We start from the raw sequence: 19,766 nt of genomic DNA, 5'->3' as shown, positions 1-19,766 counted from the left end.
TTCTCAACATCCAAAGAGGACTTCTGGACCGCGATCCCACGCATGCCCACACCCTACCTCCCAATCACTTCACCCTGCTCATTTCTTTCCTGTCACTCAACACAATTTGTAATTATTTGATTGTTTCTTTCCTTCTTTCTCATCTATTTCCCCCACTGGAAGTGGGCTGAGGCCCTGTTCACTCTTGTACTCCCCCGCACCAAGCGCGGCACCTGGCATATGGTAGACGTCAGATTCCAAGTCACTGAGCGAGTGAACACATGACTCAGCTACTCTGCAGGGTGAAATGGGGACAGTGCCACAAGAGGAACGGAGAGCAGCCCTCAGGGCTGCACACTCGGTTGGCGGGATCTGGCGACACTTCCTGGGGGAGGTGGATTTCAGGTGGGACAAAAGAACAGGAAGGATTTGGACTCAGAGCTGGGGGAGGCCCCCAGGGAGGAGCAAAGGCCTGGAGGTGGGGATGGGAGGGTGCACTTGGGGAAGAGGCGGGGCTGGGTGTTCTTTAGGTGAAGGGCGCGTGGGTAGCAGAGCCTTGGATCCCAGCAGAAGCGGGCTCCAGTCCTGCCTGGATCACTTAAGAGGCAAGTTGCTAAACCTGCCAAGACTGTTTCCTCTCCCGCCCAAAGGGCACAATGACAGCCTCACTCTCAGCACACAGTGGCGGGGACGTTCTACTGCGCGCACTCGGTAAGAACAGCTATGGCTGCCCTCTTGCTGATGGGAACGGGCTTTGCAGACGAGGCTGGAATTGGGACGAAGACCACAAACACCAGGGAAGGAGGCTGGAATTTAACCCGTGAGCAGCGCGGGGCCGTGGGCATCTTCCGGACTTGGGAAAGGCAGAAATGCTCTTGAGTTTCTGTGGTTGTTCTTGGGACACCAGGCAGGCGCCCCCCGTCTAGCAGCCTTCAGGCCAGCCATATGTGTTTGTCCCCTGCAGTACAGTATTTAAAAACTTTTTTTCAATGAGTTTATAACATTCAAAGGTAGAGAGATGTCTTGCAAAAATCGGATCTCAGACTTTGGCATGGTTGACGGTCTGGGAGCGCCAGGCCCCCTTGCACTGAGGAGCGGCTGCCCCCTCGCTGAGGCACGTGCTCCCCACTCTGCCGTGCTCCTCAGCGCCCCTCTGGTCTGCCGTTCATTGACAGTGCGTGCCTGGGCCCCCAGGGGCCCCACGTGCCGAGCGTCAGGGCTGGGAGGGACCTTGGAGCCCACCCAGGACGGGCCGCGGCCGTGCACCGAGCTCCTGGCACGGCTGGGCTTGTGCTTGCGGCCTCCTGCCCTTCCTCTTGTTTCGGCTTCACGACAGGCGCCACTCACACTCCTCTGGAGGAGGATCAGGCGGGGGGTGCATTTCTTAATGCTGGTTCTTGATGTGCAGAATTAGACCAGCTTGGACTGTCTTCTATTTTGCAGATATAAGAAGGAGGGAGAGAAACTTGCTGGAGAAGGCTGGATTTGTCCAAAGTGGAAACTCGGCCCTGGCCCCCGTTGCGTCCGCCGTAGCCATCGTGCTGACGTTCTCCTGCCACATCCTCCTGAGACGCAAGCTCACCGCCCCCGTGGTAAGAGCCGCCCCAGGTCTGGCCTCTTTTGCACCCGCCCCTGGCAAGTCCCGGGGCGGACCCCCTTCCTACCTTTGCACGACACCTGCATCAGAACACCCAATTGCAGGAGGCCAAACGACACCTGAATTCAAGCCCAACTTTTAAAAACAAGCGTGGGGCCCGACAAGAGGCCGGACAAGAGGCCCGGCAGAGCCTAACAGTGATTCTCACCTGGTCCATGGCGGGCAGGGCAGTTAACGTTGGAACCCATGGAAACCAAACGGGCACGTGGCTGTTTTATTCATATATACACAAGAAGGAGAGTTTGAGAAAGTCCTCCTGGCGGGAGGATTTGCAGGTCCGGGGGGAGGCGGTGGTGCTGGTGCCAGAGTCTGGGCTTAGGAGCCAGGTCTGCCTTGTTTAAATCCTGACCCTACAGCTTCCTGGCTGTGACAATGGCAGGTCATCGAGCCCCTCTGGCTTTGGTTTGGTCACCTGTAAATGGGGTGATCGTAGTCCCTGTCGGCACAGTTGTGAGGGCTGAATGAGTTATTTTCTGAAAAGCATGTGCAACCATCCTGGCTCTTAGGTGCAGCGTAAGTGTCAGCTGTGCTTAGCGGCCTGATTCTCACCTGAGCCAGGCCAATGAGGGCTGAGGGCCTCAGCGGGAGGACTGGGATGAAGGCGAGATGTTCATGTTGTAAACAAGGGGCCTGAGATTTACAGGGAAAGAAGCACTGAGCTAGAGAGAAAATGGCCCTTGGCTTAGATAAAGGAAAACCAGCTAAGGCATGAAACCAAGGGCAGGTAGCTGGACAAGATCAAAGAAGGCAAGAAAAAAAGAAAGGGAGAAGGAGATGAACACAGGGAAGCTCTCAGGAAGAATCGCAGCCCAAGTCAGGGACCCCAGGGGCAGGAGTGGGGGGACGGCTGTGAAGCCAGGGTGCTCTTCCCAGGCCTTTTGCGGGGCCGTTAGACCCCGTCACCGCCCTCCGTTTCCGGGTGAGCCGCTTTCGTTTCCTCTGGTCTTTGGGCAGGTAATAGCTCAGGTACCCTTTGCTCTCACCTGCTCCAGGGCCGCGAGCCCAGCTGTGAACCGAGAGCCAGGGTGAGCGAATGAGGTGACGCAGCGGAGCCTGGAAGGAGTGCTGCCCGATGATCGCGACAACTTTCCATGATCCCAAACACACACACATTTTTTGTCCAGCAACACATCAAGCAAACCAATTTGAAACCAGATGGAACACACGCAGTTAATATTTTCTAACACAATGGCTTAGAAGAAATTTAGACCAAAGCCAAATTTCCTGAATGCGAAGTTCTGGTTTCTTTGGATTCAGAATTCCTTGCAGTCACTTCCTCTGCTAGGGCCACACCGGTCGCTGGCCGGGCCCAGGGCACTCGGTCACATGAGGCAGCCCAGGTGCTCTGTCGGCCAAGGCCTAGGCCCCCCCGAGCCCAGGTGATACTTTGGGAGCTGCAGAACTGAGCTCCCTTTGAGGATGTATTTAGGACCAGATGTAATGGGACCGTCCTTCGTCATCCTGTAATGAGGTGACCAGGATTAGGTGAAGCCTGGGGCCCCGTCCACGGGACCCATTCAGCAGCAGGCAGGATCACTCCGGATTTGTTGAAGGAGGTTGCGTTACTAATGTCTTCAGTGGGTGGCTGGGGAGAGGCTGCTAATCTGAGAGATCAGGTCATGCACCCCGGGGCACGAACTGAAGGCAGCAGACTTGTCTTCACTGGGGCTGTGCGGTGTTAACTACCCGCCAGGCGGGGCTCGGTCGAGGAAGCCCCAGTGAAGAGACGTGGTATTCTGAGGACTGCAGTTGAACAAAGGCTCTCAAATCTGGCCCGGGTGCGAGGGGTGGCAAGGCATGGGGGCCGGGTCCTGGGAGCTGGAGGCCCCTTTCCCTCAGCCAGCGGGAGCAAGCAGGTCCTTCCGGGGAGCGTCGCCTTCATCCCTGGGGCCGCGTGCGGTGCGTGCTGTGGAGACGGACGCTCCAGCTTCGAGGGTCACATACCTCTAAAGACCCGAGAGCGGGGATGACGCAGGTCTCGGCTCGAGTAAGGCCGTGTGGGGATGGAGGTTTCCAAATGTGCTCATTTAGAGGCCTCAGAGCCTTTCCCTTCCGGATCAGCACAGACAGGGGAATATATTCTCCTCCATTTTGGTGAAAATCCAAAAGCAGAATAGATTAAGATGCCGCTGGCCCTGATTCGCCAACCCACGGTTTCTGAGCCATGAAATGAAAAAATTGTTCCTCTGCGAATCCCAACTGGGCCACCGTTTCTCGTCTCGATAAGTTTAACCCCCATGGGTGTAACGGTTGGGAGCCAAGGCAACCTCCCACCCTAAACTTCGTACCTCTCTTCTGTTCTTCAAGCATTTAGTGTGATTGCCATGTTTAATGTAATGAAGTTCTCAATTGCAATCCTGCCTTTCTCGGTCAAGGCAGGGGCCGAAGCCAGTGTCTCCCTGAGGAGAATGAAGGTATAACTGGCGCTGGGTGAGTAGGGAAGAGAGAGCTCATTTCCGGATGGGAAGATGCTCAGATGTGGGAATGCTGTACCAACCCACTGCAGGACTGTGTCATTTTTGGGGCTGACACTGGGAGAAGGGCCTCCTTTCAGAGTTGGCTCAACACATGCGCGTGGAGGAAGGACCAGGCAGAGTTTTACAGGGGGTTCGCCTTTGTAGGAAAAGTGAGATAGAGTCTCCGTACATGGGGAAAATATTCCTGACCCTCTACCCCCATCCAAGCGTTAAATCTTACGTTGTTCCAGGAGAGGGGTTGGGTTTGCACTGAGCCATCCCCCTTTGTCCTGTGATGGGGGGGTAGAAGCGATGCAGAGGGTGGGGGACCCACATTTATGCTCATCTAGCTGCTTCACTCATCCATTTTTCCACTCGTCGAAGGCTCACTGTGCGCCTCCTACAGCTATCAGACCTGTGGGAAATGCCGGTGTGAGGAAGAGAGAGTCTTTCCCCTCAGAGCCTCTGTTCCAGGGTCGGACCAGGCACCCTCATAATTCCCGCAAATGGGAAGGATGTTTGTGACATGCAAGAAGGGCAGATAAAGTGTTTTTAAAGTTCAGGCAAGGAAAGGAAAAGAGAGAAGAGCGTTCTAGTCAGGAAACAGCATGTTCAGACGTCTGCGAATTGGCTGAAGGATCTTATTTGCCCAAGCCAGAAATCTGGAAGTCGCCTGAAGCATCCTCAGCTCCTGCACCCTCCCCTCACCTCCTGTCCACATCCAGCCAGTCAAAAGCCCTGTTAAATCACCCCCTGATTACTCTGGTCCTGCAGTTTTTTTTTTTTTTGAGACAGAGTCTCACTCTGTTGCCTGGGCTAGAGTGCCGTGGCGTCATCCTAGCTCACAGCAACCTCAAACTCCTGGGCTCAAGTGATCCTCCAGCCTCAGCCTTCCTAGTAGCTGGGACTACAGCGGGCACCACCATGCCCGGCTAATTTTTTCTATATATTTTTAGTTGTCCAGCTAATTTCTTTCTATTTTTTTTCAGTAGAGATGCGGTCTCGCTCTTGCTCAGGCTGGTCTTGAACTCCTGACCTCGAGCGATCCACCCGCCTCGGCCTCCCAGAGTGCTAGGATTACAAGCGTGAGCCACTGCGCCCGGCCTAGTCCCTCAGTTTTAAGAGCCACCATTGTAAGACTGGATTGGAAAGTGCACTGTTATCACTTTTGAACAAAGCATAAAAATCAACAGCATCCCATTAATTGCACATATTATGATATCAGGAAAAAATTAAAGATGCTCCTTAGACTGGAGGAAGGATGGTCTTAATGACTTCGCTCTGTCCCTGTTGCTGTCACCTTCAGGAGGGGCCTCCATCAGCTCTCATCTGAACTGTCACAGTGATTTATGAACCAACCCTTCTTTTTCCAATGTCCTCCTCAAATCGATATTACACTCGACCCCTGGAGAGCCTTCAAGATATTGATCCGACCACTGATACGTCCCTGCTCAACATTCTTGAACCCTCGTCCCCTCCAGGACTGAACTCGAGCCCTCCGTCTGTGGGTGCTCAGTTTCGTCTCGACCTTGTCTCCCGTCCCCGTCCTACCTCGCGCTCTGCACCCCAGCGGTCCCGAGCCGCCCCAGCGGACCGCGCTTTTGCACTCTTCCTCGCCTTCGCTGTGCTGCGCCTCCAACAGCACGCTCCCCTTCTCCGCCCTCTCTCATCTTTGCCCGTATGGCACCTTCCAGACTCAGCTGACACCAGCCACGTGCACCTCCGAGATGGGGTGCCGAGCGCCCCTTCCCCGGCAGTCAGAGTGCTCTGTCCACGTCACGTTTCGCTGAAACGATCTGCGCCTGTTCCCATCTCCCCCTCGCAGATCGTAATCTCTCCAGGGACCGGAACAATGCCTTATTTATGTTTGCATTTCTGCTGTTTGCCCCAGAGTCTGGCACAAGGTAGAGACTCGGCAAATGTTTTGTCGAACCGAGCTTAGAGGGAACCTAGGATGAGGACACAGCAGAGACTGAGCACATGATCTTGGTTTCTTTGGGTCTTTGCCATTTGTGCCAAACAGCGAAGTCCACCGCCCAGGCTGGCAAGGCTGACTACATTGGGCACGAGGGTGAAGCGTAGCTGGATTCTCCGACTGCGTGACCCACATGAGCCTTGTGGCTGAAGAGGCATCTGCCCCAGATGGTAGGAGCTAGCAAACCATTTCCGCTGCAGCTTCTCCTGAGGGAAATAACTGCAGAATCTCTTTCCTGGGCGTCCTCGGTAGAATTGCCAAAACTGTGATTTGGGGTCATTAGAATATATACTGGGATGATTCTTCAAATGGCTGATGTCTACCCAGTTAATTTTGTCTCTTTAATCTTAGAAAATTCTCATAGATAAAAGCCCCCCATCTTACATCACCCAACCAGAAGACCCGGATACTGTCTTGCTTTTAGCAAATGCCACCTTGACGTGGGAACAAGAAGCCAGCAGGAAAAGTGACCTAAAGAAAGTGAAGAATAAGAAAAAACATTTTTTTAAGAAACGGAGGCCGGAGACAGGCAGTGATTGGAGTCCACCAGCCCAGGGAGTCGCTGGCGCAGAGGAACAAAGCGGCGGCCCCAGATCAGTCCTGTGCAACATCAGCTTTGTGCTTAGAAAGGTGGGTGTGTGCTCCGTCCTTCCTCCCTGTGCTGCACAGCTGTGGCCTTCTCGTGGCCTAAGACACTTCAGTTAGAACTGGGGTGGTGGTGGGATATCTTCAACCAGGGTCTCTGTTTTTTCCCCCAATTTTAAAACTATGTACAAGAACCTCATAGACATCCTCGTCAAGCTCAGAGAAGGGAGAGTGGTTATATTAGTATTGACTTCCAACGCCTCCCTTGGGTTCGGTTGCAATTTTGAGTGGACAGTCCCCTTCAGGCAGCTGGGCTGTAACTGACTAGCTTTCATAAGTCTTTCTAGATCTGCTCTTGATTCCACATTGCAGTATTGTGATAGATAATAATGACTGAAGATTATGAGCACTTACTGTTTACCAGGTACGCAGTTACCTCATTTAGTGCCCCGAAACCGTGTGCGGCGGCACTGCAACTGCCCCACCTTGGGACCGAGGAGCCCGAGGCTGAAGAAGGTTATGTAACCTGCCCAAGTGCGCACGGTTGGTTGGCGAGCGGCAGGGGAGGGCCTCACGCCCAGGGCGCCAGAGTCTGTGCTCTTCACCGCCACGCAGGGCGGCTCTAGTGAGGAGCAGAATGAGACCGACAGGCAGCCCCGCAGAGGTCGCCAGAGCACAGCCGGCCAAGCCAGCCAGGACTGTCTGCTGCTCCCGCCCCTCAAGCCTGGGGGCTAGAGTTTTAGCCGAAGCTGTGGATTTAGGAGTGTCTGGCCTTCTCCTGCCTCTCCCCCGCACATCTTCTCCCTGTGCCGGGGACGGGGCAGCAGCTCCCGGGGGGACAGCATTGATTTTGTGCCGAGGGCTCAGCGTGATCTTGTGCTTAGCATTTTACTCTCCCGTCTTGTTGACTGGCCCTTTCCCTGCGTGAGCGCTCTAGGGGAGGGTCTTGTTTGTCATGCACTGTCGAGCTCAATCGCCGGCACGAGAACGGTACCTCTTGTAGGTAACAAGGCTGTTGGCCACGTCTTCGTTGGGACTGTTTGGTCTGCTGAGTGCAGCTGAGCTCAGATCTCAATTAAGTCCTGCTAAGTACCACTCACTTTGCCTTCTCCTTCCTGTCCCCGCACCTGTGTGGTGCAGCACCTACCTTCCCAGTTGTTTCAGAGAGGCCTCAGTGAACTGCTCTGTGTTCTAAAGAAGCTGCTTTTTCCCTCCGATGGCTTCACTCCTAATGCTCTTTGCAGTGCATTGGTAATGCCTGGATTAGTGCATCAGGGACACGGCCAACATTTTGTGAAATAAGTTGAAGATACAGTGGGGACAACACAATGTCCTGTGGATTCAGGGTATGTTTCTGGAGCTTGGTGGACCTCCCGTCCGTTCAGTTACCAGCTGCTGGACCTCGGGTGTGTTGGATTTTATGACGGTACCATTTCCCAAGGCGGTTGTGAGAACTGAGGTACCATGTAAAAATGCTAAGCCCGTAGTAAGTCTCAACTGTGTTAGCTATTGTTGTCACCTTTTTCCTTCAACCATCATTTTCAGCTTAAGTGCCGCCCTCAAATGGCCTAAATTCAGGGCATCCGAGTTTTTCCAAGTTTTGCTCCATGATTCCAGTAGACTGCCTCCTCCGTGAACTCAGAGTGTGCTGTTCACGGTTACGTCCTTAGCACCAAGCCCAGCACCTGGCTCAGGGGTTCCCAGTAACGTTTGCTGAATGAACAAATAATCAGAAGCTCAGAGGATGCAGGCCTCATGGGTTTTCTGCTGAAGGCAAAGATGAATCTAGAAGGCTCTTACTGGCCCCAGGAAGTAGACAGGACTCAAAGGAGAGCCAAGTACCTAGTGAGGCTGGATCCAAACCTGTGGTCTCTTTGTCCCAAAGTCTCTATGACGCCCCAATCCCTTGAAGTCGTTTTAGTGGAATTACAAAGAATCAGCCTCATTTACATGCAGCTTCAACGACAATGTGGGCTCCGTAAAGGTGGGGACCGCAGCCACACCGATCACCGTCTTACCCTGGTGCCTGGGATGACACCTGGCTTTCAGTAAGGACTTGTCTAAGGAATCACTGATGACAGGCGGCAGCCTTCGTGGGCTGGGAGTGGCGGACAGGAACTGCGCCTTTCTGGTGTAGCCTGGGCTGGGAAAGGAGCCACATTTGGCCCCATGTTGGGCCTCCTCACCCTAAGGGATTGCAGGGAGCAGGTCTACACGCGAGCGTTCTTGGGTGTCCCAACTGCCGTGTTGCACCGCCTGCTTGAACACAGCAGGGGCCACGCTTCCACCCCGGCGTGCCCGCGTGGGCTCTCCTCTGCCCGCAGGGGCTCTCCCCAGGTACCTCTGCGGCTCCCCCCCTCGCCTCACTCGGGTTTTATTCAGACGCCATCTGGAGCGGATGCTGCCCACGCCCATGTGCTTCACTGTGCTCTGTCTCCCAACTGCCAGATGCGCGTCTGTGCCGGGGGCTCTGCACGGCACCCGCAGAGTGCTGGGTAACAGCCTAGGAGCAGCCCTCAAACAGTGACCGTGGGTGGCAACACCCCAACGCCCTCGGACACTGGGTAGGCTGAGACTATCCTCAGTTTCCCTGCAGGATTGAGCTTCATCTGCCTCGTGAGCGAGCTGACCTAATAGGACGCTCCTTATGGGCCGCCTTCCCTTTCCGGTATCACTTCCCCTCTTCCCTCCTGCTGTTCCCTGCACCTCCCAAACAAGCCCCTGGCAGCCAGATCCTCTATTCGAGGAGGACTAAAGCCGAGACATCAGCTTTTCCAGTAGGGCTTTCTCTGTGCCCCCCATACGTCCCCCCACTCCCTGTCTCTTCCCGGCTGTGTTTTTCTCCCCGGCGAGCGTCACTGTGCCCCACGTTTCATGACGTCTCCTGCCTCCCGCCCGTCCCCTCCATCTCCAAGCGGAGCTCTGCGAGGGCAGCCCAGACTGCCGTCTGCCGTGTTCGTGCTGCGTTGTGTTCTTGCTGGCACAGAGCGGGCTCTGGTAGTAACAAGTAAGGGTTTGTTGGTTGAATTAATAAATCTACAGCTGTAGAGTAATCCATGAACCCAACCTGTTAGAATATTTTAACTGCGTGGTTGTTTCCGATTGAGTTGTTATTGTAAAGGCATCTATAAAAAAATGACTTTTGAAAAGCGCTCAGCTGCCCACTCTTCAAAGGCTACGCTTGTCCCCTGGATTGTGCAGCCTTTCCCCTCCCCTCGGGTTTGCCTTTCTGGAGTCTGGGCACAGGACGGCCCTCGTGTCCAGGGCCTGTGTCTCCCAGACCAGCACGGGGCTGTTTCACGTGAGTGATCACATGTGATGTCCAGAAGCCCTCTGGGCCCTTCGCTACGCTGCGCCAGCGCACGCACTTAGTTAAGACTCACACTCCTGTGTCCACCCAGGCTGTGTGTACCGAGGTTGGTGTGTGAGGCAGCAGCCGCCACCCCACAGAGCCAGCAGTGACTCCTTGGTCCCTGCTTGGCTTGGCCAGCACAGTTTGGGAGTGACACCTTTGGCCCAAGCCCCTCTAAGAGCTGGGAGAGGGACTGTGTCTTATCTCTATTTCTCCGGCAGGGAGAGGTCTTGGGAATATGCGGGAATGTGGGAAGTGGGAAGAGCTCCCTCATCGCAGCTCTCCTGGGACAGGTAAGCTGGGTGAGTGCCCTGGGTACGGAACGTTGGCGTGACAGGGAAATGGTCCCTTCCCGCCGGGCTTGGTCCTGAGAGCCGGGGGCCCAGTGGGTGATCTCGGCGGCACTGTGGTGGGGTTCACCACCATTTTCGCGAGGTTAACACGCTTGGCAGCTCCACACCCCTTCGCCAGACAAGGCTGAGCTTTCACACACTCCTGCGTTTGTCCCCGAGGACGGGTGTTGAACGGTGACCGCTTTCTGGGTCAGAGGAAGAGATGGGTCACTAAACCCCTGGTTTTTCCCGTGACTCAGGCTGTCCTGATTTAGGAAAGCCAGCACGGCCGCTTGGTGGGGAAGGCCCTGGAAGTCTGGGACCCACAGTGACTCTCAATGTATTTTTGCCTCGTTCATCTCCGCATGCCCAGCACCTGCGCCAGCGTCTGCCGGAGCAGATGTTCGACCACTGCCTCAGCGAAGGGTGGTGAATCCGTGCGTGAACCGAAGTAGCACGTCCCCCAACTTCTCTGCAAACCTTGCTGTGGGAAGAGAGAGGAACCTGGGTTCTTGTCCCTTCTCTGCTACCTTTAGCTGGGTGACCCCATTTACTGTATTCACAGGCCTCTATGTTGCCATGGTTTCTTGATTGCATCCCATGTGAATGAGAAATTTTCTGGGAAAAAAGGATTACGTTCTTTTTCCTCACTCCACTGTTCCTAAAGAGAAGTTTGGGCAGTCTGGACTGTCTAAAGCAAGAAGAAAGATACCTCTGAAGAAACCAGGCTCGGAAGGGCTCAGAAGGGGTGCCAAACAGGGTGGGGGATGTGTCTTATGAGCTCCAATGCGAGTGACTTCTTTTGGCCTCAGCCGACTCATCTGTAGAAAGAGTGATGACTCCTTTCCTGCCTGGAGGTGGAGGCAGGGGCTGAATTGGGTGAGCTCCTGAGGTCACCCATGCTCTGGGGTTCAGTTTGTGTGCCTCTGCGATGATCCTGGAGTTGGCAGGTGCCGCACAGGTGACCCAGCTCAATCCTATGCCTAATAATGTGATCCTCTTGATGGCATCCTATATAAAAGATGTTCCAGCCTCTGCTCGGATATCTCGTGGTGCAGAACTCATTATTTCACAGCCTCTTTCCTCTGTGGAGAGTTTTGACGTATATTGGAGTGAAACTTACCTCCTTTTAACTTCTATCCTTTGGTCTGCTCCTTTGGAACTTTTCAGAGAAAAATAGAATCTATCTGCCACGCAAGAGTGGTGGGATCAGGCCTCTGCCTGTGGTCACTGGGCAGGTAGGATGGCACTCTGGCTGGCCTGGGTTCACCCACCATGTCTCGGCCATGTGCTCACTGTTTAACGGTGGAGAAGTAATTTAACCTCTCAGAGCCTTGGTTTCCTCAAATCTGTAAAATGGGGCTAAGGAGAGTTGTGGTGAGGATGAAAGGAGATAATTCATGCAACAGTTGGTTATAAGATAATTTGCAAGGCCAGTCATGGGGATAAGCATCTATTATATACTTAACACAGCGCATGGAATGTGCCCTACACATTTCAGCCACTACTCATGTTACTGTTATTGTTATTATCACTGTCTCTTCTCCACGTTGAATTCTCTGTCCCTTGGACTATTCCTGAGGTGAAATGGTATCGCATCCTTTGACCACCTTGGCTGCTCCATCCCTGCTCTCAGACACACTGCTGCTGCTGACCACGAGCCTCAGCCCTGGGCACTGTGGCCTGCCTGGCACATCCCCTCTCCTGACAGCTTTGAACATTGCATCACCGCTAACGTCTACCGTTGTCCTTGCACGGCACCCACCGCGCAACCTGGTTGAGGCTGCTTCCTTAAGATGGGGCATGCCAGGGCCACCGTCCACGGTGGTGCAGGCTGTGCCCTGCTCCTGGGGCTTGGCTGAGGAGGGTCGGATCCAGCCAGTGCCTCTGGAGGAAGGGCCTCTCATGGTTGGTCTGTTCAGAAGGCATCTCGTGTTGGCGCACGGGTGCCGTGTGCTGGAGCAGCCCCGCGGCCTGTGCCCTCCAGTTTGCAGCGGGACTTACCGCTGCTTCTTCTCTCGTGCTCCCTGCCTAGCCCCTTGCAGGGGTTCGACTTTGAGACCCTCCATCTGCACAGTTGGGCTTTCTGGCAGGTGGGCAAGACGTCCTGTTGACGTCTTGCACCGTCGTAATCAATGCTCATGGAATGAGCACTGGGCTCTTGAAGAAAAGTCCTCGGGGCGGGGCTGCTTCTGAAGGTCCCCTGTGTTGTCGCTCCAGATGCAGCTGCAGAGAGGGATCGTGGCTGTCAGCGGGGCCGTGGCTTACGTCTCCCAGCAGCCGTGGATCTTTCACGGGACCGTGAGAGAAAACATATTATTTGGAGAAAAGTATGATCACCAAAGGTAATACTGACTGTTAAAGCACGAGGCCCTTTAGTGTCTGGTGCACTGTGCTACAGATGCCGATGCCACTGGTAGTGGTTGCTAAGTGGGTGCTTAACGATTTCCGGTTAAACATGCAGCAGGTCCACACAGGCACTGGGTTTTCTCTTCTCGACCCAGAGTTCGGCAGAGGCGGCTTCTGCAGACATGGGACTGCTCATGGGAAGAGAACAGAACCGGCACCTTATGCCCAGGGCAGAGTAGCACGTGTTCCGAGGTTCTCTGTTAGAGGGCATGTGCTGTCTGACTAGGGAAAAATGAATCTGGCAATTTCGCTTTAGACTGAGCAACCGAAACTTTGCTTGAGATCGTGAGTGGCAAGTATCAGGAATCAGCCCTGACGCTCTTAGTTGACATCTGAGCTGTCAGCATATGTTGCTGTTAGTGTCCTCAGAATGATCTAGTGAAACAAAAACCAAGTTATAATTGTTTGATGCACCCTGGACCATTCTTTTTAAACTGTGGAAAGCAGTATCTTCCGTGGTTCTTTGCCGAGTGTGGCATTGCCACGTGTGTTCTGTCATGTAGGGCCGATGGCCACCTGTTTAGGGGATCCTGGCACATATCCTGGTTTTACAGGTAAAGAAACTAAGGCCCAGAAAGGTGACTTGACCCACCTGAGGCATTAAATGCCATTAAATGTCAAACAGCAAATGGGATAAGTCTTGGACTTATGTCTTGAACTCTGGACCAGCGTCATTTGTTCCCGCTGGGGCTGCCTGGCAGCTGGGTCACCCAGAAACCTCCCAAGCATCCCAGCGCTGAAGTGAGAGAGATGGGGTTGGTCTTAGGAATCTGGCTGTCACCTCTCCCTTGGTGGTTTGTCCTTTCTCATCTTATTGTCTGAACCTACGAACTGTCCCTGCCGGCTGGCGTTGGCCAGCATGTGGGTTCTCAGCAAGAGGCTGTTACATCACCTCCTCCTCCCTGGCCGTGATGTCCTGTCACCAGGAGGGTCAGGTGTGGCAGGAAGGTCTCCCTTGGCACCAGCCAAACTGCTCTGCTCAGCGTGTCCTGGCCCCAGCCCCTCGGCCCGTGCCTCCCCCGTCCCCCGGAATGCCTTCTCTTTCCAAGGAAGGAGGCAGGAAGGAGGGTTCCTTTATTCGTCAATAAGGACCTTCAGGGGGCAAATATTCACCAAATGCCGGCAGCATGGCGGCCACCACGGGGACACAGAGATGGCTCAGGAGTATCCTGGCCCTAAGGTGCTTAAGTCTGGAAGGGGCTGCGAGAGACGCTCAGAACTGACAGCGCACCAAGGAGGAACGTGCCAAGTGGCAAGAGCCTGCAGGACAGCCGTTCGCGCTCTGCGGCTTTCTCCCTTGCTGCTGCCCCTTCGCTGGGAGGTGCGTCTTGCAAGGCCTGAGCTGTGAGGCCTGCCCATCGTCATGCGCTGAGGAAAGAGGGTCCCGTGATGCTAATGATATTGGTCGATCCATCAATCAGTCAACCCGCCACACTCCGCGGAGGCAGGTCACCTGCCTAGTGGGAGAGACACCTAGGGTCCGTCGCGGGGCAGCTGCTTGAATGGGGCACAAACCTGAACGGCTGCCAGGCCTTCCGAGCAGGAGCCGGATCCGAGGCGGCCGTCCGTGCGGGGTGCTGCGACGCCTGGGGGAGAGTCTGTCTGCGCCGGGCGGTCTGGGTGCGTTAGCGGTGCAGAGAAAGCTGGGGGAGCCCGCGCATCTCACTGACCGCTGACGCTCCTAGATCCCTCGGTGCCTGAAGTCCCCAGGGGTGGGCTTCTCCCTCAGTGGAGGGGTCATGCCCGGTGGGGCGGCTGTGCAGCTGAGCCCTCGGCGTGGCTGCCCTTTGCAGGCTGAGGGGCAGGTCTGTCAGACTCCCCGCGCCTGGGCCCCAGGGCTAGGCCGAGCGCGATGCTGAGGGGGCAGAGCGGAGAGGCCGGGAGGCCCAAGGAGGAGGTGCTGCTCCCGCTCAGCCTCGTCCCCTTAGGCAGCACTCTCTGCCCCAGCGTCCGCAGCTGTCCCGGGGGAAGGAAACCCTGTTCTCTGCAGCCAGGTAGGAGTGACGGGCGGGTAGAGCATCTTTCTGGAGCAGAAGGTGCCGGGCAGATGGCATGGCCACCACCTGTGATCACCTGGCTGTGCTGCCAGCCTCCCCCCACACACCTCCTCTCCTCCATTCGTGGTCTGGCTTCAGCCCTCCAGGCAGCCCTCCCCAGCGGCCTCGGCCCACGTGGTGACCCGCCCCGGCTCCCACTGGCAGCGCCGGCAGTCGGCACCCACAGTGCTCCCTTCAGGGGTTTCCCGTGTGCCGATGTCCTCTTGCCTGTGTGGTGGGAGCCCTGTGATGGGAGGGGAGGGGTAGGGCGGGTGAGAATGTTAGTGACAGGCACAGTTTTTTGTGAGAGCTTGGGGACACAAAGATCAGTCGCTGTCCTTGATTGGAGGAATGTGCGGACGAAGTTTGGGCTTCGTTTCACTGTTCTGATTTCTGCAATTTTACTGTAGCAGGGGAGGGACCCAGGGGCCAAGGGGTCGCTGCCCTTGGGACACTGAAGACCGAGCAGGAGTCCAGAGAGCCTGAACACGGCACCCGCTGCTCATGCCTCGCCCTGGCGACACGGGCAGCACCGCAGGAGCGGCGTGGGCAGCAGCGTCGTGGGCTTTCCCAGCCTGCTGACTCCCGGCCTTTGTCGCCACAGGTATCAGCACACGGTCCGCGTCTGTGGCCTCCAGAAGGACCTGAGCAGCCTCCCTTACGGAGACTTGACCGAGGTGAGCAGAGCTGGGGGTGCAGCCACAGGCAGCCGCTTGCCCAGGGCCACATGCTCCGGGGACAGAGCTGTCCTGGGAAGTGTGGCAAAGCCCAGGTTCTGCCCATCCTGAGCTCCACACTTGCGGGACACCACGGCGGCCGTGGCCCCAAGCCCGCTCGTGCTTGGCACAGTGCGGTCACTTCCCGGCTGCTCCCAATCTGCCTGTCATCCAGGAGAGGTTTCTGGTGAAAACGGCTTCCTCACCTTGAGGGCTGGCTCTGTCCCCCAAAGCAGGGTCCAGGGGTACCGCATGTGGCTGGCATCTCACTGGCTCTGCCCAGGCCAGGAGCGTAGGGGTAACCTCCAAACACGGCCCCTGGGGTGCTTGTCCAAAGCTCTGGCTCAGTCCGCGGCGGAGCCTGCCAGCTCACGTGATCCAGGGGCACCATCTTGCCCTCTCGTTGTGTCCCCGTCCTGCACAGCCTTCCCCACCTTGCCCGGGAGCCCCAGGGAGACCAGACGGCCAGTCCAGAGCACACTGCCCCTCTCTGCTGTGCCCTCCACCGGCCCGTGCAGGAAGCGGCCCCCACAGACCTCCTGGCCGGCTTTCGAAGACTCCACCGGCAGCCCTGGCCGTCCCTTCTAGGTCGGGCTTCTGCCCACCCCTCCCTGCCGCCAGAGTGTCCACTCGCCTCCTGCCCTCTGAGTCTCTGCCCTGCTATTGTCACCACCCTTCAAGTTCCAACCCCAACCCCCTACTTGAGGAAGGTTTTCCAGAGTCACATGGGCTGAGGTACTTTGCCCCAAGAACTTGGTTTACGCTTTTCAGTTGGCACTTGCTAAACTCTGCTTTGTGCCATTATTATGTATACAGCTGACACCCTGCTACACTGTGGGCTCCGTGGATGGGGGACTTTTCCTGCCCAGCCTCATGTGTCCCAACCCTGGTGCCCAGCTCAACGCCTGGCTGAACACGGGGTTCACTTTGGGTCTGGCCGGACAGAGTCTCCCGGAGTAAGCAACCCAGGCTTTTCGTCCTTCCAGTAAATATTTGCTGAGCACATTTCCGTGCCCGGCGCGGTGCCAGGGCTCAGGGGTGCGATGACGAACATGGCAGACAAGGCTCCTCTCTTCGTGGAGCGCAGAGCTGCCTGGGGGGACAGTCGCTCCCCAGTAAACCCTTTTCTGTCTGCTCCGAGCAACCGTCCCCTCCGGGTCACTGCTCGGTTCTCCCGGAGCCTCTGCGCAGACGACGCCCTTTGGTGTTAAGGGTCCTCCCCGTGGGGTGTGCCTTGGGATGGGGCGGCAGGCGGCAGGCCCCCCTTGCTCGGTGTTGGGAAGGGCTCTCCCCAGGTGCCACTGTCCACGTGGCTTCCAGGGAAGGGGAGGAGTGGCGCTCTTCCACCCGCCGCAGGGTCTCGTGTGCTCGGGGGCCCCGTCAGCGGTGGGGGGCTTGGATGTGCTCACGACCAGTCTGTGTGCCTTTCCTCTGCATCCTGAGAAGCTTCGGGGAGCTGCCGTTCTCCAAGAACTGCAGGGTGGCCCGATGACGGCAGTAGTGTTGTCCCTGTCCGCAGATCGGGGAGCGGGGCCTCAACCTCTCCGGGGGGCAGAGGCAGAGGATCAGCCTGGCCCGAGCCGTCTATGCCGACCGTGAGCTCTACCTGCTGGACAACCCCCTGTCGGCCGTGGACGCCCACGTGGGGAAGCTCGTCTTTGAGGAGTGCATTAAGAAGATGCTCCGGGGGAAGACCATTGTCCTGGTGACCCAGCAGCTGCAGGTGCGGGAGCAAGCAGAGTCCGGGAGGCCACACGGACGTGTGGCATCTGGTGCTCTCAGAGCCCCCTCTCCTGCCTGAACCTGCCTCTCCTGGACAGGACGGGGAGGGAGCAGGGGACACCGAGACACGGTTTCCCGGCACAGCCGCTCCCAGGAGCCTCCTGCTCCTCCCTGTATGTGGGGCCAGGACCTTTCCTCCCCCGAGTGCAGATTCTCCAGGAACTCGAGTCCCACCTTTAGGGCGGCCCTGGGCACCTCCTCTGGCTCTGAGCTCCGGTGGTGAGGAAATGGGAGCCGGGGAAGCGACTCAGACCCCATCCTTCCTCCAGCAGGGCCGGGCAGGCTCGAAGCCAGGGGCATCTTGGCAGGGATGACAGGGGTGGTGGCCCCAGATATCACACCCCAGGGGGAAGGGGCTTGAAGCCAGGACTTTGGGGCCAAGGCTCAGGCTTTGGGGAAGCTCCCTCTGCTCAGGGTCACTCTCTCAGGCTTAGGAGCATGAATCTTGCCAAAACCTGAGTGAACTTGAGGATGTGGCAGGGTGGGGACAGTCCTGGCCGCGCCAGTCCCACATAACAGGTACTGAACGCCTGGTCGGAATCCGAGACCCTCCACCCTGAGACAAGCCAGGTTTCCCCTCTCTCCCATCATCTGCCTCTCCCCTCTCCACGGGGAGTCCTCGGAGATGTGCGTGTGTGCGTGTGTGTGTTCGTGTGTGTGCATGTGTGTGTCCCCTCCCGCAGGAGAGGTCCCATGGGGCTGACCTCTGTTGAAAGCCCTGTTGGGCAGGGCAGAGGACTCCTGTCTTCTTCACCCTCCTCCCACCGTGGGGAACGTGGGGCACATGTAAACAGGAGCCTGGTCTGGGGGCAGGAGGCAAGGCTCATTGTCTTGCAAGCCTAAGTTAAGCTGGGGTGAGGGTGGGGGATGGCAACAAGTGAGGTTGCCGTGGCTACGGGATGCTGCAGCCAGCATTTTCAGATGCTCTAGCGGTGGCCAGGAGGAGCAGCCTGAGGAGAGGGGAGTTCCTCAAAGATGCAGGAAGCCGGGGCTTTCCCATGGCTGTGGCGCCTCCCCCAGCCTGTGCCGCCCTTCACCAGGGCTAGACTGCTGGCTTCAGTCAGCCTCTGAATTTCGCCCACGGTGTTGTCTGGGTTTCCTCCGAGGGGCTCGAGCACCCAGGAAGCGCCACGCTGGGCTGGTGAGGACCAAGAGCTCCAGTTCCTCTTCTGGCCAGGAGTCAGGGTGGACAGAGGTTGGCTTTCTTCTGCACGCCCACGAGGCGACGGGGGATAAGCCCAGCCAGGGTGCTAAACGTGGTGACCACGGCTCCGTGCCGGGATGTCCAATCCCTGGAGACGGCCCGCAGTGGGGAGGGCTGTCCTCCTGAGGGCTCCGGGGATCTGGAAGGAGACACCTCATACCTGCCCGGTGTGGGTCAGAGCTGTCCCTTAGGACTTCTCCTGGAGGGGATGATGGCCTCTGTCCCGGTCCAGCCTTGGAACTCACCAGCCAGCGGCGTGGCCGTGGGCAGGAACTGTTCTTCTCCCCAGAGTGCGCCTTTCCCCAGGATCATTTTCTCTCACGTGTTGCACGTTGGAAAGTGCAGGCAGCCTCCAGGTGGCACAGGAACTCGGTCCGGCTGTTCCTGGTCAGGGAAGAGGGGACTCAGAGCCCAGAACAGGAGCCCCGGGGCTTTGCAGGAGTCTTTCTCTGCTGCTTTTACTCCTGGGCCCACAGGTGCTCCAGATGCTTCTGAGCCGTAGGGCTGGACGATCGCCCTTCTGTCACTCCAGGAAATAACTGGAAAGACGCTGGCATTCGCAACAGACCCCAACGCGGGTCACGTTTGCAGAATGAAGCCGCGCAAATCTGCCTAGTCTCGCTGGAGTGGGCTGCGGGCTCACTGGACTCCACCAGGAGCTCGGGGGGCTGGAGTGTGTGCCCTGGCATAGGCAGAGAAGGCTACGGGACTGTAACAGGCCTACGGTGCCTCAGTTTCCCCACCTGAATCAGCTGATAATCAAGCAGCTTGCTCTCTTCACTGGGTTGCGGGAGATGGAGAGATAAGAGATGAGATCAGGCTTTGAAAAGTTGGGAGATCTGTGCAAAGGCGAGGGGTTATTTTGTGGGAAAAAGGCTCAGAAAATGTCATAACTGGACATTTAAAGCCAGGCGGTCCCTGCTTGGGCCGTGCGGGGAAGTAGACAGGGAGCTAGGTGGCGAGTCGGAGGGAGGCGTGAGGGCGGCAGCGGTGCGCCTGTCCTGCGCCCACGCCTGCGCATACAGCGGCCGAAGGCGGCTACTTCTTTCAGGCGTCTAAGCCAGAACAGCAAAGGCCAAATGGTGCTTGGAGGGGCCTGCAGCGCAGACGCCGCGAAGGCTGCCTTCCTGCCCTCGCCTGAACCGTCTAAATCTCACAGCGTCTTGCCCGCCTCTGGGAGGGGCTTCCTGCCCTGAGGTGGTCGATCCTAGGGGAGAGCGCAGGGTGGCCCGATGACGGCAGTAGCGTTGTCCCTGTCCGCAGATCGGGGAGCGGGGCCTCAA

General features: G+C 57.0%; 1 protein-coding gene across 1 annotated transcript in view; it reads left to right on the top strand.

The window, feature by feature from the left end:
• The window catches only part of ABCC12 (ATP-binding cassette, sub-family C (CFTR/MRP), member 12), an 85,207-nt gene that overhangs the window by 9,447 nt on the left and 55,994 nt on the right, over positions 1–19,766 (top strand). Inside the window, exons 7-13 of the mRNA XM_012655009.1 lie at positions 1,423–1,587; positions 3,944–4,050; positions 6,419–6,697; positions 10,226–10,297; positions 12,557–12,681; positions 15,386–15,458; positions 17,017–17,220. Coding sequence (XP_012510463.1) covers positions 1,423–1,587; positions 3,944–4,050; positions 6,419–6,697; positions 10,226–10,297; positions 12,557–12,681; positions 15,386–15,458; positions 17,017–17,220 — 1,025 coding nt within the window. The remainder of the gene's footprint in view (positions 1–1,422; positions 1,588–3,943; positions 4,051–6,418; positions 6,698–10,225; positions 10,298–12,556; positions 12,682–15,385; positions 15,459–17,016; positions 17,221–19,766) is intronic.

This window comes from Propithecus coquereli, unplaced genomic scaffold, assembly GCF_000956105.1.
Source record: "Propithecus coquereli isolate 6110/MARCELLA unplaced genomic scaffold, Pcoq_1.0 Scaffold458, whole genome shotgun sequence".
Classification (NCBI taxonomy): domain Eukaryota; kingdom Metazoa; phylum Chordata; class Mammalia; order Primates; family Indriidae; genus Propithecus; species Propithecus coquereli.
This window is presented reverse-complemented; position numbering and strand designations above follow the sequence as displayed.